General features: G+C 40.3%; 3 protein-coding genes across 7 annotated transcripts; 1 reads left to right on the forward strand and 2 right to left on the reverse strand.

Annotated features, from left to right (window-relative positions):
- Positions 1–449: 449 nt before the first annotated feature.
- On the reverse strand, positions 450–13,376 carry LOC116260798 (NADH dehydrogenase [ubiquinone] 1 beta subcomplex subunit 2). 5 transcript variants are annotated; one of them, XM_050079654.1, is made up of 5 exons: positions 13,048–13,376; positions 11,452–11,497; positions 11,276–11,371; positions 1,514–1,595; positions 704–1,449 (listed from the first exon to the last, which is right to left on the reverse strand). In XM_050079654.1, exons 1-5 carry the CDS (start codon positions 13,155–13,157, stop codon positions 1,409–1,411), a joined length of 375 nt encoding a protein of 124 aa, XP_049935611.1. In that variant the 5' UTR covers positions 13,158–13,376; the 3' UTR covers positions 704–1,408. The 5 variants fall into 5 exon arrangements, with proteins under 5 accessions (XP_031495158.1, XP_049935610.1, XP_049935611.1 ...); XM_031639295.2 differs by having other exon boundaries at positions 706–1,449; positions 11,309–11,371; positions 13,048–13,374; XM_031639298.2 differs by lacking the exons at positions 704–1,449; positions 1,514–1,595 and adding an exon at positions 450–662 and having other exon boundaries at positions 11,309–11,371; positions 13,048–13,366.
- A 2,142-nt stretch (positions 13,377–15,518) lies between these two features.
- LOC116259812 (dehydrin COR47) lies at positions 15,519–17,186 on the forward strand. Its single transcript, XM_031637740.2, has 2 exons — positions 15,519–15,931; positions 16,549–17,186. The coding sequence occupies exons 1-2, from the start codon at positions 15,659–15,661 to the stop codon at positions 17,005–17,007; spliced, it is 732 nt and encodes a 243-aa protein (XP_031493600.1). The 5' UTR covers positions 15,519–15,658; the 3' UTR covers positions 17,008–17,186.
- A 3,822-nt stretch (positions 17,187–21,008) lies between these two features.
- On the reverse strand, positions 21,009–24,899 carry LOC116260916 (uncharacterized). The gene is made up of 2 exons (XM_031639452.2): positions 24,436–24,899; positions 21,009–21,519 (listed from the first exon to the last, which is right to left on the reverse strand). Exon 1 carries the CDS (start codon positions 24,772–24,774, stop codon positions 24,436–24,438), a length of 339 nt encoding a protein of 112 aa, XP_031495312.1. The 5' UTR covers positions 24,775–24,899; the 3' UTR covers positions 21,009–21,519.
- Between the last annotated feature and the right edge of the window lie 427 nt (positions 24,900–25,326).

Below are 25,326 nucleotides of genomic sequence, written 5' to 3' on the forward strand. Positions count from 1 at the left end.
AAAATAATATATAAATATAATTAATTATAATAAAATTATATATATATACTATGTATTAAAAAAAAATTATCGGGCCAAATCAAGCTCAGTAGAACCCACCCAACCGGCGGTCCCTTTTTTTTTTTTTGGCCGAGTATCCATCGGGTGCCCGACCTGGTGCCCAGCCTTCGGGTAACAAAAAGATCTCATGCAACTAAACAACATACCAGATCAATCCATTAAGACCAATTTGGCAAATGTAACAGTTTGTATTTCATGAATCTACCCCAATCATTGGATCATATTTATGAACCGAAACATATTAGTTTGTTCGCCAAACAGGCCCTTAGAGTCTTCATCATCCGTGATTAACAAAATTATTGGCATCTCAGCATACATCAACCCAACATTTTGTGTTACACCAGACTGTTAGCAAGCTTCACGATAGAAAACAACAAAGTAAAACGATGTCCGAGATAGCTTTGGTCCTTTGCAAATTCCATTAATCCAAAAATAAAGATCTAGAGAAAAAAGATTGTAGCATATCAAGCAATCCATGCTGTATACAAGAAAATGATAAAACAAAGAACATCTGCTTCTTGCTTTTTTTTATTATCGTCAGACATGAGACGGAAAACACAGCTGTTCAAATTTCAGCAATTTTATAGTTTTCAATGAGATCCCTGCAAGCCCAACAACAAATTTGTTAATCTCTTCAGATATCTCATATCTAGACCAAACAGAATAAAAACATTCATGAACTGTCCAAGTAGACCATTCAAGTAATCATAAAAAACAAACACGAAGAAACCTTATCTGAGGCACGTCCTATGTGCAAAGCCATCCAACCACTCAATACACAACATCCTTCAATCAATGCTTAATATCCTAATAAAACTGGAACACACCAAAAGTTTGAGAATGTTGAAAAGGATAGACTTTCCTTTTTTTATTTCAGGATGAAATATCAACGTAACTTCTGGTGTTCCCTGAAAACATATTCAAACAGTGACACTTTTCGATAACTGGACACTGCATTGTGATAGCAGAGGCAGAAGTTTCTCCCTCTGCAGGATCCTGCGGTTGTCCACAGACATGTCCTCCTCATCATCATTGTCATCCTCAATCTCTACACTCCCCCTTGAGCCCTCCTCCCTGTTATCGTTCACCCTCTCCCCTCTCCACCACTCGTTGCAGCTCAATCCATCCGTCTTCCAATACCTGACGCATCCTGCTGCCTATTCCTACAAATTGGACACACCTCTGTGCATCAAAAGAGACAAGCAAACTTTAATGGAAGAGGAACCTACCCCAAAACTCTATCAAGTTGATATATAGTCGGAAGAGTATGCAAACTCCCAAAGAACAATCCTTCCCCTACCAGGAAACTCTCTCATCACGCTACCGATTTGTTGTCAGCTGCACCCTCCTAACCTCTCTGTTTCTGTCCACAGCTCCAGTGACCTCTAGCTGTCTGACATTCACCATCAGACCTCAAGCATAATTTCACTTGAAAAACCTGAAGATATCCTACCCACAAATTGCTCCCACGATTGTGTTTCCATCCTCCAGTGAGACAGTGGGAAAGGACTGCTCCTCCAACCCACGATCAATATCTAAATTGAAATAAGGAAATCAAAGAGAACACGGAACGAAACGAAAATAACTGTAAGAAGGGAGAACTCAAAGAAGATTAGGGTTTCACTAATTCCAGACTAATTACAAATGAGGCTCTAAACAACTTTATATAGCCTTCATACGAATCCCTGGATCTGGATCCAAAAGATAGAATAAGTAAAAACCTAAAATATTATAACGGGATTCAAATAAAACAAAGTAATAAATAAAACCCCAAATTAAGACTGAGTCTTTTAATCCCTGCCCTGCTCCTGCCACATAGCAACTGGAAACTCTCCCTCGTCAGGAGGTGAACACCTCTCCCTCTCTTTACCTATTTCAACTGTAAGACCCACGATCTCTTTTTCCTTATCCTTTTGTAATTGTCAAGTTTATCATAAAGGAGGTTATAACTGCAAAGGGTAAATGGAAAGGGGGAAAAGAAACTGAAAACAAAACTCGTATGGTAATTTTGAAGGAGTCTTAATAAGGGCCTATTTAACCACGTTTTACAGCAATTAATTTCTCATTGTGCTGCAGCCCTAAACGAGAGAGTCCAGCAATAGAGAGAGAGGGAGAGAGAGAGAGAAAAAAAGAAGGAGAAGGGTTTACACGAGAGAGTCCAGCAATAGAGAGAGAGGGAGAGAGAGGGAGAGAGAGAGAGAAAAAGGAGAAGGGTTTACAATTCTGCTCTCTTCGCAGAGGAGATCAAGGAAAGGGGCTGTGGAAGAGAAACAAGAAGACGGCTGTTGACGGATTTTGATTTTTACAGGTATGGGAAGATTTGGCTATGAGTGAATCATGAAGCCCGTGTAATTTGTGATTGCTTATAAGTGTATACGCATGGAGATTTATGTGTTTATACTACCAGATATGAATCCATGCGTGAAACGTTGAATAATGAAGATGTTATACAATGTCTCTAGTTCGAGTTTTCTCTGAGTTTCTATAAGTAAAACAAGCTAAATATAGATGTGTCGTGTGAGGCATGATGATTTTAGTTGAGTTTTGAAACTCTCGGTTTTCTGTATTATGCTATGTATGTTCATCCGTGAGAAAACAAAGCTACAATCAACCCTAAAACCGAGCATGAATATCTATGTTAATGGCTTTGTTAGAGGATTCGATCAAACTAGAAGAAAGAAACTGGTATACCAGAACCCTCACGGAGGGTCTGGCCACAGAGCATGCTACGCACATCTTAGCGGGAAGACTCTGCTGTCATCCCGAACCTAATATATGATGAAAAAAAAAAAAAAAAAAGCAACTGTCCAAACGTTGTCAACAGAGGGCAGGGGCTGCTCTGCTCAACTTAGGGTAAAACCCAAATACAGCAAGCAAATAAGAAAAAGGGGAAGGAATGACCTCGTGCTCTATCGACGTGGAGAGCAGTCGCCCGATCGACTGGAAATCAGCCGTTTCCTCATGCGGGTAGCAGAGGGGCGACTTGGGTAAGGGAAGAATCCGACCGTGAGTGTACAGATTTCTGCCTGTCACGCCTCTTCATCTGTCGGTTCCTCCCTATCGCAGTGAGATGGAGACGAAGCAGGACGCCATTGAAGCTCTGGGTTTGGGAGGTCGTCTCCCTCACAGCGGCAGGGTTGAGAGACGACGGCAGAGGATGAGGCGGCGGCAGCTGGTGGCGTCGGTCGGTAGGTGGGCGTGGCGGCATTGAACCCTAGCCCCAGAACATGCGGGAGGAAGACGATCTCTCCCTCTGGTCTCGTTTTTCTCTGGCTTGGGTTGCTAAAGAACGGTGGAAGCTCCACCATTGGGCGAAACCAGAAGACGAGGAAGGAGCGCCGATAAGAGAGAGAAAATCAAGCGAAGAAATGAGAAATTTTAAGGTTCGACAGGTTTTATATTATGTTCAGAATTTTCAAAAGTAGTCCACCTTATTAGTGAAATTCTTGAAAAAGCTGTTATAATTTCTAGAAATTCATGTTGTAACGTTTTTGTTGAAAACTTTTTCAGAAAGAGGCTTGCGAAAGTTATTTTCAATAAAAACGAGAGATTTCATTCGAAATTGCAATTTGGTACCCTCTGAGTTCTTAAAAATTGCCAAAAATGGGTTTTATAAGATTTGTTTGTAATTTCAGTAGAAAACCGAAATGTTATGCATTATTGCTCCTTGGTACCATGAGTTTGCTTCAAAATTTCAGAAAAAGGTTCTGAAATTAAATTCGGAATAATAACCACGTTCTGAAAATTTAAATGTAAATTTCTTGTTCTCAAATGATGATTATAATATCATTATTTGAAGTTCTTGAACGTGATATACTTTGTGTCTATTTGACTTCGCTTTGTGGCCATTAAATTAAAGTTAGACATGGCTTATTGCTTCTACTTGGGAAACCGAGCCTGAGTGTGGTTTCTATAAGAAGTAATAGATGAGGTCTAGTAATGATAAACCCTCGCATTTGAAGTTCATAGGCGAAACGTGGACTATGTATACATTGGTATATGCGAGTGCGAGCTTGTGTTTTGCCCAGTGTTTGGTTTCGTCCTGGGAGGTAGTGGAGCGCCTGAGGTCAGTGTTGACGCACACTCCTCTGTCTGCACTGGAGGGCCCACAGGGTATTGGACGGCACAAAGGCCCAGGATATTGTTATGTTTCTCCTGAAGAGCAAGGCGTCTCTTGGTCTCTCACCCCGAGTTCCAAGAGAGACCCTGCTGCTGCTGCAGCGCTCTGGGATATCTCAGGATGTTTCACTGCAGGTTAACCTCGATCTGTTGGATCGCCTGGTGAAGATATGTTCTGTTTTGCCCATGAGTGCCCACGAGGATTTCTATTGATGCTCGGCACCATGACCATACCCAATGTAATGATAGGCCACAGTCGGAAGTCTACGAAATTTTGGAGGTTTTGTATACCTCGTTTCTGTTAATGAATCGTAATTCTAATACGGGCTAAGATTTGGAGTCTTATGGTTGTGGTTCCTAAGGCCCTTATATGAATTCGTTTTACAAAATCAAATATTATTTTGTTGGGCCATGTTCCATTCATGGCTCGACTTTTTCATACTCAAAGGAATTCTGACCCTTTTTTCTATCTCTACAGGTAGTTTTTGATAGTTTATGGATCATGGAATGACGACCTCAGTCTTGTGATGGACGGGCATTCTGAACACTGCGTCGGTTTTGGGCTCTGTGTTTTTTTTAGTTGTTTGGGTCCAAGTCTTTTTTATTGTTGAAATCAATAAATACAGTGTATTTGATTTGGTTTTGGTCATGACTCAATGTTACTTCCGCTATTATTTATATTAAAGAAAAAAAAATTGGAGTCAAAAATTGGGTCGTGACAACTTTGGTATCAGAGCACGCTGTCTAGAGTTCATGTCCAATGCCAAATATCGATCACAAGCAGAGGAAAGGTCATCCAAGTCTGTTAGAGAATGGTGTTTTTGATTTATTGTGAATTTTGAGTTTTAAAGTAGTCTTAACGGATTGTTTTACTTACAAATACAACTGTTATATTTTGTTTTCCTTTGTGCGGTGTAGTTCAATGGCACGCACTACAGGAGTGAGTGTTAGTGGAAGACGGAGAACTCCTCGCAACACCAGGAGCCGAAACGTGGAGACTCATCCTATTGGACCTAGGACACCTGTCGGAAACATCCAACAACAACAAGCGTTCATTATGAACACCTTGCATATGATTACGGGGTTGGTGCATGGACTGGCGCAGAATGTTCCTTCAGGAGGAACTAGTACGGATACAAAAGGAACAATGAATGGTGAAGCAAGGGGCGCAACTCACCAACAGTTTATGAGCTTGCATCTTCTAAAGTTCCATGGGAAAGGCACTGCTGACGATGCATAAGAGTGGATAAAAGAAACCGAGAAGATTTTTACCGCCCTGGAAGTGCCTGACAACAAGAAGGTTCGGTATGGAACCTTTATGTTAAAGGGAGATGCTGAGGGATGGTGGCAGACACAACGTGAAGTGAAATTCGCAAATCACGAAGCGACTTGGGAAGAATTCAAGGAAGCCTTCACATATGCTTACATCTCAGCCTTCACACGGGAGAAACATATGCAAGAATTCTTGGAGCTTCAACAAAGGAGTACGAGTCTACACGAATACGTCGTCAAATTCAGACACTTGGAAAAATATTGCCCCTATGTGTACACTTCTGATACGAACAGAGCAAATAAGTTCATCAGATGACTTAAAGACGGGTTGCGAAGCAAAGTAATGGGTAATTGCCCACGAGACTTGAACGATGCGATTGACATGGCCACACATTTTGGGATATCTCAGGAGGCTTCAATGCAGGTTACCCTCGATCTGTTGGATCGCCTGGTGAAAATATGTTTTGTTCTGCCCGTGAGTGCCCACAAGGATTTCTGTTGTTGCTCGGCACCATGACCATACCCAATGTAATGATAAGCCACGATCGGAAGTCTACGAAATTTTGGAGGTTTTGTACACATCGTTTCTGTTAATGAATCGTAATTCTAATACGGGAGCAATACTTTTCCAGTATCAGAAGTATACACATGGGAGCAGTACTTTTCCAAGTGTCTAAATTTGACGACGCATTCGTGCAGACTCATACTCCTTTGTTGAAGCTCCAAGAATTCTTGCATATGTTTCTCCCGTGTGAAGGCTGTGATGTAAGCATGTGTGAAGGCTTCCTTGAATTCTTCACAAGTCGCTTCGTGATTTGCCAACTTCACTTCACGTTGTGTCTGCCACCATTCCTCAGCATCTCCCTTTAACAAAAAGGTTTCATACCGAACCTTCTTGTTGTCAGGCACTTCCAGGGTGGTAAAAATCTTTTCGGTTTCTTTTATCCACTCTTATGCATCGTCAGCAATGTCTTTCCCATGGAACTTTGGAAGATGCAAGCTCATAAACTGTTGGTGAGTTGCGCCCCTTGCTTCACCATTCATTGTTCTGTTTGTATCCGTACTAGTTCCTCTTGAAGGAACGTTCTGCGCCAGTCCATGCACCAACCCCGTAATCATGTGCAATGTGTTCATAATGAACGTTTGTTGTTGTTGGATGTTTTCGACAAGTGTCCTAGGTCCAGTAGGATGAGTCTCCACGTTTCGGCTCCTGGTGTTGCGATGAGTTCTCCCTCTTCCACTAACACTCCCTCCTGTAGTGCGTGCCATTAAACTACACCGCATGGAGGAAAACAAAATATAACAGTGGTATTTGTAAGTAAAGCAATCCGTTAAGACTACTATAAAACTTTAAAACTCAAAATTCACAATAAATCAAAAACATCATTCTCTAACAGGCTTGGATGACCTTTCCTCTGCTTGTGATCGACATTGACATTGGACATGAACTCTAGACACCGTGCTCTGATACCAAACTTGTCATGACCTAATTTTTTACACCAATTTTTTTTCTTTAATATAAATAATAGTGGAAGTAACATTGAGTCGTGATCAAAACCAAATCAAATACACTGTATTTATTGATTTCAACAATACAAAACACTTTGACCCACACAACTAAAATAAACCCAGAGCCCAAAACCGACGCAGTGTCCAGAATGCCAATGTCCGTCCGTCACAAGACTGAGGTCGTCACTCCATGAGCCATAATCTATCAAGAACTACCTGTAGAGATAGAAAGAAGGGTCAAAATTCCTCTGAGTATGGAAAAATCCAACCATGAATGGAACATGGCCCAACAAAATAATGTTTGATTTTGTAAAACAAATTCATATAAGGACCTTATGAACCACAACCATAAGACTCCAAATCTTAGCCCGTATTAGAATTACGATTCATTAACAGAAACGAGGTGTACAAAACCTCCAAAATTTCGTAGAATTCCAACTGTGGCCTATCATTACATTGGATATGGTCATGGTGCCAAGCAACAACAGAAATCCCCGTGGGCACTCACGGGCAAAACAGAACATATCTTCACCAGGCGGTCCAACAGATCGAGGGTAACCTGCAGTGAAACCTCCTGAGATATTCCAGATCGCCGCTGCAGCAGCAGGGTCTCTCTAAGAACCCAGGGTGAGAGACCAAGAGATGTCTTGCTCTCCAACAGAAACAAAACAAAATCCCGGGGGTGAGAGACCAGGAGATGTCTTGCTCTCCAACAGAAACAAAACAAAATCCCGGGCCCTTGTACCGCCCAATACCCTGTGGGCCCTCCAGTGCAGACAAAGGAGTGTGCGTCAACAGTGAGCTCAGGCACTCCACTACTTCTCGGGACGAAACCAAACACTGGGCAAAACACAAGCTTGCACTCGCATATACCAATGTATACACAGTCCACGTTTCACCTACGAACCTCAAATGCGAGGGTTTATCATTAGTAGACCTCATCTATTACCTCACACAGAAACCACCCACAGACTCGGTTTCCTAAACAGAAGAAATAAATCGTTTCTAACTTTAATTTAATGGCCACAAAGCAAAGTCAAATAGACACAAAGTATATCACGTTCAAGAACTTCAAATAATGATATTATAATCATCATTTGGGAATAAGAAATTTACATTTAAATTTTCAGAACGTGGCTATTACTCCGAATTTAATTTCAAAACCCTTTTCTGAAATTTTGAAGCAAACTCAGGGTACCAAGGAGCAATAGTGCATAACATTTCGGTTTTCTACTGAAATTACAAACAAATCTTATAAAAACCCCCTTTGGGCAATTTTTAAGAACTCAATACCAAATCGCAATTTCGAATGAAATCTGTCGTTTTTATTGAAATAACTTTCGAAAAGCCTCTTTCTGAAAAAGTTTTCAACAAAAACGTTACGACATGAATTTCTAGAAATTATAACAGCTTTTTCAAGAATTTCGCTAATAAGGTGGACTACTTTTGAAAATTCTGAACATAATATAAAACCTGTCGAACCTTAAAATTTCTCATTTCTTCGTCTGATTTTCTCTCTCTTATCGGCGCTCCTTCCTCGTCTTTTGGTTTCGCCCGACGGTGGAGCTTCCACCGTTCTTCAACAACCCAAGCCAAAGAAAAACGAGACCAGAGGGAGAGATCGTCTTCCTCCCGCATGTTCCGGGGCTAGGGTTCAACGCCGCCACGCCCACCGACGCCACCAGTTGCCGCTGCCTCGTCCTCTGCTCTCGTCTCTCAACCCTGCCCCAAACCCAGAGCTTCAATGGTGTTCTGCTTCGTCTCCATCTCGCTGCGATAGGGAGGAACCGACAGATGAAGAGGCGTGACAGGCAGAAATCTGTACACTCACGGTCAAATTCTTCCCTTACCCAAGTCGCCCCTCTGCTACCCGCATGAGGAAACGGCTGATTTCCAGTCGATCGGGCGACTGCTCTCCACGTCGATAGAGCACGAGGTCATTCCTTCCCCTTTTTCTTATTTGCTTGCTGTATTTGGGTTTTACCCTAAGTCGAGCAGAGCAGCCCCTGCCCTCTGTTGACAACGTTTGGACAGTTGCTTTCTTTTTTTTCATCATATATTAGGTTCGGGATGACAGCAGAGTCTTCCCGCTGAGATGTGCGCAGCATGCTCTGTGGCCAGACCCTCCGTGAGGGTTCTGGTATACCAGTTTCTAGTTTGATCGAATCCTCTACCAAAGCCATTAACATAGATATTCATGCTCGGTTTTAGGGTTGATTGGAGCTTTGTTTTCTCACGGATGAACATACATAGCATAATACAGAAAACCGAGAGTTTCAAAACTCAACTAAAATCATCATGTCTCACACGACACATCTATATTTAGCATGTTTTACTTATAGAAACTCAGAGAAAACTCGAACTAGAGACATTGTATATCATCTTCATTATTCAACGTTTCACGCATGGATTCATATCTGGTAGTATAAACACAAATCTCCATGCGTATACACCTATAAGCAATCACAAATTACACGGGCTTCATGATTCACTCATAGCCAAATCTTTCCATACCTGTAAAAATCAAAATCCGTCAACAGTGGTCCTCTTGTTTCTCTTCCACAGCCCCTTTCCTTGATCTCCTCCGCGAAGAGAGCAGAATTGTAAACCCTTCTCCTTCTTTTTCTCTCTCTCTCTCTCTCCCTCTCTCTCTATTGTTGGACTCTCTCGTTTAGGGCTGCAGCATAATGAGAAATTATTTGCTGTAAAATGTGGTTAAATAGGCCCTTATTAAGACTCCCCCAAAATTACCATACGAGTTTTGTTTTCAGTTTCTTTTCCCCCTTTCCATTTACCCTTTGCAGTTATAACTTCCTTTATGATAAACTTGACAATTACAAAAGGATAAGGAAAAAGAGATCGTGGGTCTTACATCAACACAAACCTAAAACAGGGTTATCCTCGATCTACCCACCCTTTAGCTGAATTATGTCAAACAAGATATTGCAGATAACTTGTTTGAGCATGCAATCACACCCTAAGGATGCCAGCCTTTGAATATTTAATTGTTATCGCCTGCACTAACTCTTGAGCATACTCAGAAATGACAGCTTTTAACTTTACTATCAGCAAACTATCCACTATCAGCGAATGCATCTGAAAGCAACATGAAGTCACATTTTAAGGGAAAATTTGTTTCCAAAAATTTGCATGGGACATAACAGAACTGTGTTTACTTAGAAGAATCGTACATTTAGCATTTAGTGCATAAGATTGAGTAATTGTCCACGGAAGTCCCCATGTTTGAATTCAGAAGCCAATATTCAAGAATTCTTGAGGTCTAGGAATTTCTGGACACATCCACCGCAGGTGAAGCCTTTTGGTGCCAGAATAGCATTGAGAATTGTAAGGAAAACCAAAAACAGCTTCAAAAAAAAAGGAAACCTCCTCCTTCTCCCACTTTTTTAGGCAAGGTGGAGGATAACCACTGGTCAGGAACAAGTAGGGGCAAAGCTAGGCCAATGCCGATAACACCCAGTAAGTAGAATATCAATAGAAAACAATAGGTCAGGCATAACATAGCTTTCCAGTAGATGATTTGCTAATATCTAAAGACAAATTGTCCCCAAACATAGATCGATCGCCATTCTGATACCAAACTTCCTTCAAACTTTAAAGTACCCATCAAGCTAAAATCCTCTGCCATTTTTGACAATCCTCAAGATCTGCAACAAGTTTCCATGTCTTTATAACTCTTATTCGTTACAGTGTTGAATGGCCTCCTCAGTGCATGTCTCAGTTCCTTTCCCCTTTTATGCATTAGTTGAATGACTAGGATTTGTAAAATAAAATCCATCATTTTTAGATGCCATTTTGGCCCTCTTGCCAGTGAGAGGACACAGCTGATCTATCTGATCCTTTTAATGATTGTGTGATTCAATTTTTCAAATACACAACTAGTTGAAGGATATTAAATTTACCTTCACATGTCTAATACTATGAATCCTCTAATGATTTTCAAACATCTCCAATATACATTCACTAACCTTAAGGCCATAGAAGCAAAAACTGTTTTTAATTCAAAATATGTCATCTTTATTTTCTATAGTATATTACTCGACAAGATCATCAATAAATGCAACAAAAATACAAGAAAATCCAATACATTGATCTCCCTAAGACCAGAAATGTGCAAAATGAACTACTTCAGTAAAAACCTAATAAAAGAAGAAGAAAGACTAAAAGCTTGAAGCATATCAATACAAGGACATTCTTTTCTCTACAAGAAACTTGTTCTAATTCAACAAATTATATAATGATGGAGAAGGTCATCAAATTATGTAATGCAGCTGAAATTTTATCAGTAACAGGTTACAAAAAGCATTGTATAGTGTATAACTGTATATACCGAATGTGCATGCTCATGATCATCCTCATGGTCTTCATGTCCCTCCCATGGACGACGCCAACCCTGAAACAGAAAGCATATACTAGCAAGTATTTTCAAATGTAGAAGGTTTGATGAAAAATAGGATGAGATTTAAGAATTACCAAGAGTACGGGACCATCTTGCTTGGCCCTGTATAGCACCCAAAACCTACAAACAGAGAACAAATTAATATTACCCCAAGAAAGGATTATCTTTTCTATTCTATCCAATTGAAGAAAGAAAAACTAAAAAAAAATGTCACAGAGAATTTACAAATGCACTTAGATGCATTCCTGCAGGAAATCAACATGCAACAATTATAAATTTGCAACCTTCCTTACTTTTCTTTTTTCCAGTAATTATATGCACTCCTGCGGGAAATCATCATGCAACAATTATAAATTTGCAACCTTCCTTACTTTTCTGTTTTCCAGTAACCAGACAAGCCTAGCTGGAGAATGTTAGGTAACAACTACGTTGAGTCAACATGCTCCAATGGCAGGGTGAGGCAACCATTTCCCACATCGAAATTCTTGTGAAGAAAAAATTGACAATCCTCAAGGATAAGGTGGTAGAGAACCAAAACTTCTATATAGCATGTCTAGGAAATAAATTTTGCAATCTTAAACAAGAAATATAACTTACAGACTACAATAGCAGAAAATAAGCTAAATTTTCTTCACGTTCTAGCATCAACTAGAAGCTCCTAATTGCCACCCAGTAAACCCAATTTTATAAAATCTGAATCTTCTACGTCCCAAACAGCTGATTCTGCACAATTGTTTTTAAATAGGTCATTCCTCAACCAACGATCCCTTTAATTAGCTGTCTATGCTTCGAAAGACAAACCAATAGCAATTGCCCGGCAAAATTTTATAACCCAGTTTCACTCATTCTCGCTTTTATACCAATATCTTCAATCACATTGTATTTAACTGACACGTAGGTTCTATTTATGATTTATCGCTTCGCCATCAAGGCTCAAGCATGGAAAATTTTTTACAGTAACTGCAGCTCCTTTTCCAGATACTATAAGTATAACTTATAATAACTGGAATACACTTCACCACTTCCCACCCGTTCAACTTTCTTAACATTATATGATCACAATATTCTGTCATACCTACTGATCCACAGATTCTCTGGAACGCCTTCATCTTTCCTAGAGAAAAGCTAAACCACCCAGACATGTGGGTTTGGGACCTTGTAGATACTGCAATGAGAAACCACCTGCATAGTCTACTTCAAGCATATGGAATTCTACGTGCTGCCTGATGCCTCTTTACCAATTCCATTTAAATATCCCAAACACTCACCAAAATAAAAAAATAAAAAAAAATCAAATCCCCAACTCGAAGCAAATTCCTTCAACCAAATGTCCTTCACATCAAACAGTTCACAGTCAGAAACCCCCAATGGGTTTCCCATAAAACGTGACGGGAAGCACTGGCCTGACAAACACTCGGGCGGATTATCGAGGCAAGTCAACCAAGGAGCGCTTGTCTGAACAAAGTGGGGTTCGTCTAACAGAGGCAACGCGCCTCTCAAACATCAGATCGGAAAAAAAAAACAACAGATCCACCAAAAAGATTATTCACTAAGAAGATAATAATCAGGCTCAGTTACTGACAGAACAACTCTCAAACCCTAAATACGGGAGAAGAGGGATGATGGGCATGTTGTAAAAAGGGAAAGAAACGGAATCAGGGCGCGCGTACCACATGACGGCGCACAGGCCTTTGCCGGTGACCACATGCCATCTCTTGGGCGGATAAAGCGTGAGGCCCTTGTACGTGACGCCATGGCCATCGCCGTGCCCGCCTCCCATGTTAGTATCCTTTCTCCCGCTTCCCTGTCTCCCCCTCTCTTCTCTCTCTTCCAGAAGCAAAGGCCAAAGGCCGATCTCGCGAGCCTTCGGTGGGCGATTGTATGGGCCTACTAGTAGCGAGCCAGTCCAAGGATTCGGGCAGAATTGAGTACACCACAAACGAGGCCAAGAAGATTCACTCCAGTCTTTCCTGTAAAAGCTGGAGCAGCATGTGGCTGGCTCGCCCTTGTCTGCGTATAAATTTATGAGATTAGAAAAAGGCAAAAAGTAAAATGTGTCGAACAAGTTTTATAAAACGGGTTTATTTAACGCTTTCATATTCATCGAATCATGAAATTCCATCCACATAATAATTTGTGATTTTCTTCGATTTATAATTTTATTAGATTTTGATTACATTCATACGGTTAATTCAATTGAAAACTAACGCCTAAAATGAGGGACGCATTGAGACGCCATCAAATTCAGCTTAATTGAATTCCATGTATTTGGACTTAAATCAAGACTTTGTTTTTTTCTTTCTAAAACCAAAATTTAGACACAAGCAGCATAAGATTCAACATTTTAGGTAACTGGGTCAAATCTACGTTAGATCCCAATTGGATACCAAACTCATATTTGAATTTGGTCGTGAAACGCATTTGGATTCAGAATATGATTCTTATTTGGATTTTGATTTCTTTAAAGTTGAAGCCATAGTCAGGTATGTTTGATCCATTACGTTCATGTGTGTGATGGCTATGGGGACAGTGGGCATTTGGCAGAGCCATTGATGACCACAAATAGCGATTATTGCTGCAAGAGCACAGCTATAAGTGGCACTTATAGTTCTCCCACATGTGCTTTATCATGTCTTCATCTTTTCCATCTTTTAAATATTTTTAAATTACTTTGGACTAATTATTAAACCATTATTAAAAATTATTTTACATCCTAAGAAACAGTTTTAATCAGTAGGCAAACGTTAATTGTGAATCTAAATGTTCAAAACAAATCAGTCAGTTGCCCCAATTCTCTTCCCGAGAGGCACCGATGTAGTCGAAAAATGAAAGGGGCTTCGGCTCTCATTTGGGTGGTCACAAAATTCTCGGCTCTCATTTGGGTGGTCGCAAAATTCTCTTTCCAATGACCGAAAACCTATTCATTAACGCCCCCACCCTTACTTTGAAAAAACTTAAATGTTAAACCTCCTATCCGCGAATGTTACCATAGTGACAACACATATTATGAAGAATTCCAGTATGATTTTGAAGCCAAGAAAGCATCTCCCGCCATTAAAAAAAGCCGAAGCTAGGTCTTCTCCTGTCATCTATCAAATGTGGAGCCTTCCAGCGTGCTGCCAGTTATAATGATTCTTTTGGACTTTGAAGACAACGGTGTTTGTTCATCTCATTTCTGTATTCGAGGACCCATTAATGGCAGAGCTGTTTGAGAGACATCAATATATAATAAACCAACCCAGGTGAAGATATCAACATGTTAATAAAAAAAGTTATATGGGTCTGTGTGGACAAATGCCCACACAAACTTACACCTAACTTTGCCAATGGCAGTCCTTGAAGCATTCCAAATATTTCAAATTTACCATGTTAAACTGTAAAGTTGTGTTTGAGAGCCTAGAATCTTATCGTAGGATATATTAAAAAAAATGTGTTTGGAAGGTCTTTTAGTTTAAATGACATGGATTTTAAATCCATGCCATGTTAAAAACCATGAATTTAAGAAGGGATGAAAAGTGGTCTGATTTTAAATATATGAATCTCAAATCACCACAAACCTTAAATCTACGGTACTGTCGTTTTTGACATACAACTAAAAGACATCATAAAGTTAAATTAAAATGCCGCGGCAGGAGCAGGTGAGGATATGCGTCCACAGACAAAACCAAGTCTCAAACTAAGTCAGCCGGCCTGCTTACGTTAGGTCGGTGCGGAAGTTAACCCAGAGGTGGGCTCGAAGGGCTCAGTTAACTTTTCAGGAAGCTGACCAAGACCGTTAGCTGGAGTTAACCCCGTCGACCATTTACCGCAACCGTCCTTTTCTATATTAAAAGATTAACCGTCACTATTTACACCGACAGAGGTGGGCTTCAGTCGTCGACGAGAGAATACGAGGCCGCGTCGTGGATCTCGAAGCTCTCAGAGCCGTCCATTTTGCCACGTGGACGACCTGGAATGGCGCGTATCTCTAGATTAACATTCCGCCGGGCCCTGGACGGGCCGTCATGAAAGCGGACTTCGACGTGTCCGTTTCTCATTGGTTAGACGGTCGTATGGACCCCACTGTGGCCTGTCCACCACGGCCGGACCTTCATCACCTCCATCACTAAGCATGGCATCTCTCACTTTCCTTCCTCGCGTCGACGACGCGTTCCCTTTGTCTATAAAAGGAAGGGCGACTGCACCTTCTTCTCCTCACTGAGTTGGCGTTTTCTTCTCTGTTAAGTGATTCGTGTGTTTCGTGATCTCACCTGAGACAAGTTTTCTTGATTCTCATCAGATATGGCTGAGGATCGCCCACCACATACCGGCGAGGAGGTTGTTGTTTCTGAGAGGGGCTTGCTAGGTGCATTTAGAAAGAAGGAGGACGATGAGCATCACCACGATCACCATCACCATGGTCATGCTCCTCCTCCCGCAGAGTCGGAGGAGGTGCTCGTTGCGGAGTTCAGCCAAGTGAGCGTGACTGCTGCGGCGGAGCAGGAGAAGAAGGAGACGGAACACCACCATCATGGTTTACTGGAGAAACTTCATCGCTCAGATAGCTCTAGCTCTGTAAGGATCATCTTCTCTTTTGCTATATCTTTCTATTAATCGCCCTTAAAGATGTCCGGAAAGCGCTTTTTTGGTGTAGCTGTCTTGGTGCTGCCTCTTCCTCTATGTGACTTTTCTTTTACGATCGTGGTTGTTTTAATCTTGATTCATGATAAGATTGATCGATTTAATGAAGAAGAAAATGGGCTTAGCCTTATTGATGTTGTAGTTTAACACGCCATACAGTATCGCTCTGCATTCCTGGGGTATACTGTTGAGGAGGGGCGGACATGGTCATAAGCCTCTAAGGTTTCGAACCCTAGATTTCTCACTTTGCATTCAGGCACTTTTCTCTCGCAACAAAGGAATGGCTTTCCATGTGTTCAATATATCTATATCTTGGTGCTTGTTTTATATCAATGATTCATTTACCAATAAAGTTCCTCTGTCTTTCATCTGTTTATGCACCAACAGGCAAATTTTAGCCAACACCAACAACCAATTTTTATGCATACGTAACAGAGATTGATGCGTCCTATAGTTTCCATGTTGGATTGTTTTGACGTTAACTCCATTTTCTGATTGTATTGGTCTTTGTTATTTATGTGAATCCTTTTTCGCTCTCTCAACTTTTTCAGTCGAGTGATGAAGAAGAAGGCGATTCAGAAGAGAAGAAAAAGAAGAAGAAAGAAAAGAAAAGCCTGAAGGAGAAGCTCAAGGAGAAGATATGCGGCGACGAGGAGAAGCCTAAAGTTGAAGGCCATGGAGTGGTGGTGGTAGAGGCGGAGAAGGACGAAGTAGTGCAGGTTATAGAAGTGGAGGAACATCCCCCTGAGAAGAAGGGCTTCCTGGAGAAGATCAAGGAGAAGCTGCCTGGTGGCGGCCACTCTACGGCTGCACCGCCGCCGCCACCACCACCACCGCCTCCGCCAGTGGTCGAAGCACCGCCAGTTGATCCCGTGCCACATCATCATCCTGAGGGGCACTGCCATGAAGGTGAAGGGCCTGCCAAGGAGAAGAAGGGCATACTGGAGAAGATCAAGGAGAAGCTGCCTGGCTACCATCCCAAGAGTGCAGAGGAAAGTGGGAACCATTAGGAATGTGCCAAGTGCATGTGGATTTTGCCTACCCCTACTACACTACTGCTTGTGATGTATTTGTTTGTTTGTGGCCATTTTGGCATGGTTTGATCTCTTCTCTGTCAACACCATGGGACTGTTGGTTTTGGCTTTTACCCATATAATATAGTGTTTGCTGTTGTTGTCTTTGTTGATAATCTTCTTCTATTTCGTAAATAATGGGCAAGGCAACATGATCAATCTATTGACATACCATAGAGACACCCAAGGGAATCTCCTTTGGTACAATTTTGGCATGTGAAAGTCTCATGACTCGTTGAATTTTTGTTTCTTTGGAAAAAGAACTTGAAAAAACAATGCATATAGAATACGAAAAATACACTAAAATCTAAGCAATATTTATCGATATCAAGTTAATGTTATGACAATGACAGCATTGGACTCCAAAGTTCAGTTTTTTCTCAACTCATTCCTGACTTTCAACGTAAAGTAAAATGGCATACATACAGGTATTTCTCAAATGTCGTAAACTCATTTTGGTTAAGTGCATCATTATGGTAAGCTGCTAAGAATGGAAAGCTGTTTTCTTCTTCGAGATGTGTCAGATCCGTATAACAAGTGGTGGGCTCATCGTTCATAAGACTTATACAATCAAACCAGATCCAAACCCACCTCCAACCAGTAGCACAGTAACTCACATGCACATAAGAAATGCACCTGGGGATGAAAGTGGATCAAACATATCTGATTACCCATCTGATGTTGAATATGTTTAGTTGGACCTTGTAAGAAATTTGAATCCGATTATCAACATTATTCCGAGTCAATATGTAGTTTCATACTAAATCTCAACCTAAGTCCAATAACCAAGATTCGACCATCCATTATATGTAAATGCTAGACCTTTGTTAGTTGGATCCGAATTATACGGCTTTAAAAGTTATTGGGTCTAAGTCCAAATCTAAAACGAAAAAATCCAATTTAAATGAATTTGGTGAAGAATGGAACCGGCCCAAATCCAAGGACATTACTTCCCTACATGTACCCGATCATGTGAATATGTCCCAGCCATGTGCTCCCGTGCTCGCTTTCATAACCTTTAACGTCTTCCTGGTGGACAAATTAATTTGGCTAAACAAGTGCTCAGTTCACGAGGCCAATTTTTTCTTATTGATAAGGGCAATGTCCACGATCATGATCATGCACTCAACCTGTAGAGCCCATTAATCTAGGGGAGGATCTTCGGCTGCAAACAGTTTGGACATGGATCAACGAATGCATTGAGAAAAATGGCAAAATCCCATGTGATCTGTTCGCTATTCTAAGCATAATCGATCCAAACTTTGGACTAAATCAAACTTTTTTTGGTGATAGAAGAAAAGTTTTCAATTGGGAAGCTTTAAAGGTACAGTTTAATCTATCACGCCTACCTGTAGAGCTCCAAGGTGCGAGATCCTTAATCAGGCTGTCAAACTTTAATCTTTATCTAGGAAAAATAGTAATAAACTCACAAGGAAACCAAAATTTTCTTATAAGATCATGACATTTCACGCAACTTGGTTATAACTTATAAGCAACTTATACACATAAAGAAAATTGAAATCCCGTTGCTGAATATTGTCAGGATCACAATATAACAACAATTTATGGTGCTTTTAATGAACTGATTGTGGTACATTTAGCCATGGACTTTAAATATTTATCTATCCCACGTCTAACATATTTCAATATATATATATATATATATATATATATATATATATATATATATATAGAGAGAGAGAGAGAGAGAGAGAGAGAGAGAGAGAGAGAGAGAGAGTGAGTGTGGGGGGCTGCACTCTTTGAATATGTCTTGCCTAAAAGCCTAGTCAGATGATAGGATAAGGCTTGGACTTTACCGCTTGATTTATGTCATTTGCTTTGTTAGTTAACTTTCCAAAATAGCATTTTCAACCACTTATTTCTTAAGCGATTCGATATTCTCTTCTCTACTTTCTTGTTCTTTGGGTCACAATTGGGGCAAAAGAATAAGTTTTGAGGGTAAAAGCGACGCAGAGAGTCTTTAAACAATCAATCCTTGGAAAAGTAGGTATTTTTTCACAAAGTAGGTGCATATATGAAATCCTTGAAATGTAAGAGGGGTTAAAGATGAAATTATCACAAGTTGGGAACCTCGATTATTTCAAAATTTAAATTTTTAACTGATTTAGAGCACCTTTTCTCCTTTTCCCATTAAAGTCGAATACATGATGATCTTTGCGTGGTATATGGTTACACAAACTAATCTGGAACGATGGTCCACTTTCCTTTTAAGTCTTAAGGCACAATGACAAAGAAAAGTTAGCCCCAGCACTCAATTTTTTAGTTTTTGATGGGTCTCTAACCACCAAGTTTCTGGAATTTACAGTGGTGAGTTATAGCAGTAAAGCTCTCAACTTCTTTGTTGCAGGCAAATCAAGCAACCCAATCCCATTTTCCGAATGGGAAATTAAAGGGGAAGATCTAATCCTAGTTCTTCAGAGAAGCAGTGGGAAAAACTCTACAGGCCTTTCTGCTTATCAAGATTCAATAGTTACAGTCCCCACTTCAGCTTTCGCTCATAAGAACTGAACCTTGACACTGTTCCTCGTGGCAATAGCTGGCCGAGCCCTCCAGAACACCTTCTCCACATGGGCCCTTAATGTTCGTTCACCTTTGACAGGACGCCAAACAATAGCTCTTCTCTTTCGTTTTTGAACATCAGAATTGTACTTTCTGCTTTACTTCAGATCTCTTTTGGTTTCTGTCCTCAAAGTTTAAGAACATCTCTTGAAAGATAGGCGCATCTAGCAAGAGCAGGTCATATTATATGCCAAAGCACTTTTATCAAAAAAATCTACAGTCACCACCATTTGTTTAGTGAAGGATTCTCTCAATCAAGAGCATTGGCAATGTGCCCCTTTCGTTCTCTCCGCTATTTGAATTAGAAATAGTTGGACAAAAGACCAACTACAGGGATGTTAGATCCATTTAAACCTGCGCTGTTACCAAGGACCAGATATACCTTCAACCCCGAGGGCATTTGTAGAATACGAAAAGAAGGTGGAGTCCAACCACGTTGGGGGCCATCGTGATGCATAATAACATCAACTAGGGCCATGGCCATGCACAATGATACCAACTAAAGAGACTCACCACTTGTTATCCGCTTTATCAGCTTTTCATCTTTATGGGACATGAATAATTAGATGTACCTTCCAACAATTTTTCGTTGTCAAGTTGCTTTTTCCCCTCTTACGATCTTTTTTTTCTTGTTACTACCGAGTCTTTTCGTCCAAGCATTGACTGTCCGGATTGCTTTCTGGTTGTTTTGACAGACTGCTGGGAACTCAGTCCAAAGACCAGAGAGATCGATGCAGAGAAATCTAAAAGAATAGAGCATGCGTTTCCACTAAACGCACCAAACCAGAAGGACGAGCACAACTTGTCTGTAGCCCTTGATTTAGCAACCTGTTCGCTGCACGAATAAGTAAAATTTATTTTGAACCAGTCAATCCATAACAGGCAAGATAGATTAGCATTGTTTATTTTGACGAGGATAGACACTCATCGGACATATCTTGCTGCAATAATCAAAATAGACCTGCTCCTAGCAGGCAAGAACAATCTGAAGAATTTTACCATCTGGAGACCTGCTGTTATGCAGGCAAGAACAATCTGAAGGAAAAAAATATTTTTCATATAGGAGCAGTTGAACCAGATGAAAATATAGTGTCATTTCTTGAACCTTGAAGAGATGAAAGCAAGATAGTTGATTGCTGACTCATTCAGCATATCGGAAGTCTTCCCCGAATCACCACCACCTTTGACTAGTTTGAAACCATCAAACTCTTTTCTCTACATTGCTTGATCCTCATTGTAAATGATCATGAGAATTCTTACTTGTATGCAAAGTAGAAGATCAACCAATTTGTGCTGAATGCAAGAAAAATTATTCAGAAGGATCATAGAGACATTTTTTCGTGTCTCTGTCAGATGGGTTCACAAAACAGACCAATGTAAGGCATCTAATCACATGATACCAGTACAAACAATGCCACCAACGGTGAATACACAGAAAACGGATTACCTTTGTGACGAGAAGAGAATGGCAAGTGGCAACTTATGCAATTTACCTCAATGATATGTGCCTACACCAGCACATGCATAAAAGGACAAGTGACACGACATTGCTGTTTTCCAATTAAAGCATTTGGAAGTAATGTACATTTGCACAAAATGAAACTAGGCAGAGGTAATTAATCAGAAAAAATTTGACCTCAGCGAAACTAGTGATCTCTTCAAAAAGGATTTCTTCACCTACACTAGTTAGGTCTCAAACTCTACATCATCATTACCAGGATGGCACCCATTGTCGAGAGGTTGATAATGCCATATCATTTATTTCATTCGCTATGTTGGGCAGTCCTGAAAGTTGAAAAGCTATTGGAAGCAATGGAAACTGTCTGCCTTTCCAAACTTCTCCACTTCCCACAGTAGAAATGTGCTCACCTATCATGGTAAACATAGTTAGTAATGACTTCACATAGGTTTATGAATGGACAAAGTGTTAGACACAGGACTCGCAAGCACTAGAGCTCATTACCCCTCAGGGAGACAGACATGAAGTTTCATTATGCAACATCATTAGAACATGATAGTGTTAACAGATACCTAACAAGTTCTCACACGTTTAACTTATGCAACTTGCAAACAGACCATGAATGAAAAAATCCGAGACAAGCTTGGGCCTATAGAAGCACAAATAGCATTGAAAGTAAAGCAGAAATAAGGGTAGTGATGGCATATGCAACTTTTCATGGCATGGGAAGCAAGTTTGATGGAAAATATGGAAAATATAGAATTATAAAATCATAATTACACTAGGATAGCATGTGGTGAAGCATGTGCATAAAATGTATTTGAATTTTGAATTGAGGAAGACAAACCACCAAAAAAAATATATATGCAACTTCATGAGACATACTTAAACCCAGGATCCTTTGAGTTGTGAATCATTTAGACAATACCTACCTCAAGGAACATTGCATAAGGTGTGAGGACTGTATATATGTTTTATGGTTTGTGAACATTGTAATCAATAAAATAATTCTAGATAGATAAAATGGATAAAATGGTAATATAAAAGAATCCAACTTATGTAGATATATTTATGTTCACCAACATTTCGCCTCTTAACCTGTAGTAGACTATGAATGAGACCAAGCTCATCATACAGTTGCTGTCTTTGTGTTGGTCACCCAAGCATTAACTGCTGCTTTCAATTGGTAACAACTGCCAAAACTTGCTTCGTTGAGGTAAATATTATGCTAACTGACATTGATTGAGAAAAAAAAAAGAGCAGGGCTTGACTTTCTTATTGCACTTTCTTCGATTGGACAACCAATGGATTATTATGTACATCATATGCATACCTGCAATTACTTATCGTGATGCATAAATGTTGTAATAACATGGTCCAAAATAGAATTTAGTGCTCCATTTGACAAATCCCAAGCCACCCATAGTTTTGACTGATTTACATTCAAAAAAGACCATAGCCAAGAACAATTGGTCAAAATATGGAATACAAGTATCAAACTCTTGAATATTTTCCAAAATCTTATCCTCAAGTTCTTTTGTATAATATAAGAGGTCATGATAAGTTCTCTTTAGTTAACGTTGTTTGGCAACAGTAACAAACTATTAGTGTTTCATGAAGCCACATAAAGAACTAGGGCAGCTTCATGGTATATTATAACACAATGTTTCATAAATCTATCTCAATTTTTTGGTTAGATTCATAAAACAATAATAGTTTGTTATAAAGGACCTCTTAATCAATATACATCATCATAAGTTTTGTTGATGCCAACTACAATGGCCTAACAAAAAACTAATCCGTCTCATCAAGCCGATCCCAATTGATCCTAAGCTAGTTTTAGTTCACCAAAACAATAAACTATAAACTAAGATAATTGATAGTATGACAAGAAATGTTCAATATATGACCAGTGTCAAGTCCTTTTACACACAGAATATTACAAATACAGGGTACCCTTTGTAGTACTTCAAAAGTCCACTCTCTTTTACTCGTCTTACACTGATCATTTCAACCTCCTCTTTTTTTTATAGTTTTAGATAACAAAGAGTTATTTGATGTTGATAAACTAATTGTCCCTTTTACTTTTAAAGAAAGAAGGTGCTGCTCAAAGAAGACAATAGCAAAAATGGGTTCATTCAAGAAGAATCAAACGTATGACAGTTGATATTGATACAGGTACAATGAAGGTACTAATATCATTATCTTTGAATCTGTTGATATAAATAACCATGCAGGAACCTCCACATTTCAGTAAAGAAGTAACCAGACACCAAAATTCACCTCAATGGTAGAATGTTGCATGTAATCTTTGTATACCTTAGTTGTTCTAGTTCCTAACCTTTTTTGGGTTGAACTCGAAACTGCTAGGGGGTTGATTATTAAAGTCGTATTACAGTCGGTTCAACACTTAGACCTCGGGCCCCACACGCATGGACGTATGTGCCTTAAAGGGAGGTGGATCATAACGCTCCACTTTGAAAAGTTTAGTCTCATATCTAAGTCTGTGAGGAAGCTTAGGGCACTTATAAAGGGGGTTGATAAGTGCTTGGTTGTCCCGGTCTCTAACATTTTTTAGGTTGGAATCGAAACAGCTAGAGGGTGGGCTGAGATCCACCAGTTGGGTTGAAAATGACAAGGGTCCCAAGCTATAAATTGTACTGTAGCTTAGTCCTTCCCCTTTTCCTAGATTGACTAGAAACAACTGTGTCCTTCTCAGCTATTCTATACTACTTGGACACCATCTAGACTAAAGTAACAACTTCACTACTAGAAAATGTGGAAGATGGAAACCATTAGCACGACTTGTATGGCCTGCACGATATCTATCAAATTTGCAAATGTCAATGGAATGCTAATCCGAATTTCCAAAACTAAGTTTCAGCCTAGACAAAATGCCATGGTGGCCACCTTCTGAGCGCATTTGAAACCTAAAGCAGAACATAGTTTGATTGAGCTTAAAAAGAGGTACCCAACAGCATTGCGGATGGACTAGAAACCTATATAATAAACTAAGTTCGAGAAGCTCCCAATAACTATGCACCGTTAACATAAGCGCTTAGAGTAAATAGCAATTCAAGTGAAACGCAATTATAAAATTTCCAAGTACCAATCATAGGAATTGCAATTCCTACCAAGATTACTTCAAGTTCACCTCGAACACCATTGCCTTGTTAAGTTTTTAAGAGTCTCCTATTAGTGAAACGATGCATTCTGGGTGCAAATTTTCGACTGTAAAGCACAAAACAGGAAAAGGAAAAGAAAATAAACACAGCAGACATAAACGAAACCAGATAACGCAAGAAAAATCGGCAACAAGAAAGTACCTAAGAATCAGAGGAAGAGGAAGGAGAAGGTGCGGATTCGTTGAAAATGACGCTCAGCTTGGAGGCGAAGAATCCGGTGGGCTCGAGGGCGGCCTCCTGGAGAAGCCGCTGCTTGATCGACTCCATCCTCGAGGCAAGGGCGCCGTTCTCCTCCTTGAGGGCGGTGGTGTCGTCCTGGAGGTCCTTGATCCTGTACTTCTGGCCCACCGACCTCATGCTCAGCAGCAGCACGCCGGTCATAAGGAAGAGCTGGATGAAGCTGTCCTTCCTCTTCTTCACCTGCGCAACGAGCCCCAAGTATTTGGGCGCGGGGGTAGGATTAGGCCTTCTGTCCGCCATTTCCGCGTTTTCAGGGTGGAGACGGTGACCGGCGACCTGGCGGCGACCTCACCTCGCTGGAGCGGGGAGAGAGGGCGCGATCAGACGTTTAAAACGCGAAACATCGGAGAGAAAATGCAAGAAAATATAAGTTTCAGTATTTCACAGGGTTCCTAATGGGTGGAATCGTTGTTTAAAAACGTCACTAGCAATGCTGATTTAACTTAAACTCGTTCATCCTTCGATTAAAATTAAGTTACATCTAATTCGGACCTAAAATTCTCAATTTTCCCACACAACGAGCATTAAATATTTAAGGATTTGGATCTCAAATCCCAAAAAGTTTTTGATAACCTCACATCTGAATTAGTTGAAAGTAACCAGTTAAACGAGTCAAAGAATTACAAAAACAAGACAGGTTAAGTTACAAAAACAAGTTAAATGAGTTAAGTGAATCGAGCTCGAGCTCAACACTGTCTAGTCGAGCTGAACTCAAACCTGTTCCATAGAGCTCAACTCAAATTTGAGCCAATGAGAAGCTGGCCCAGCTCGAGATGACTCGTGTGCAGTCCT

This window comes from Nymphaea colorata, chromosome 9, assembly GCF_008831285.2.
Source record: "Nymphaea colorata isolate Beijing-Zhang1983 chromosome 9, ASM883128v2, whole genome shotgun sequence".
Lineage (NCBI taxonomy): Eukaryota > Viridiplantae > Streptophyta > Magnoliopsida > Nymphaeales > Nymphaeaceae > Nymphaea > Nymphaea colorata.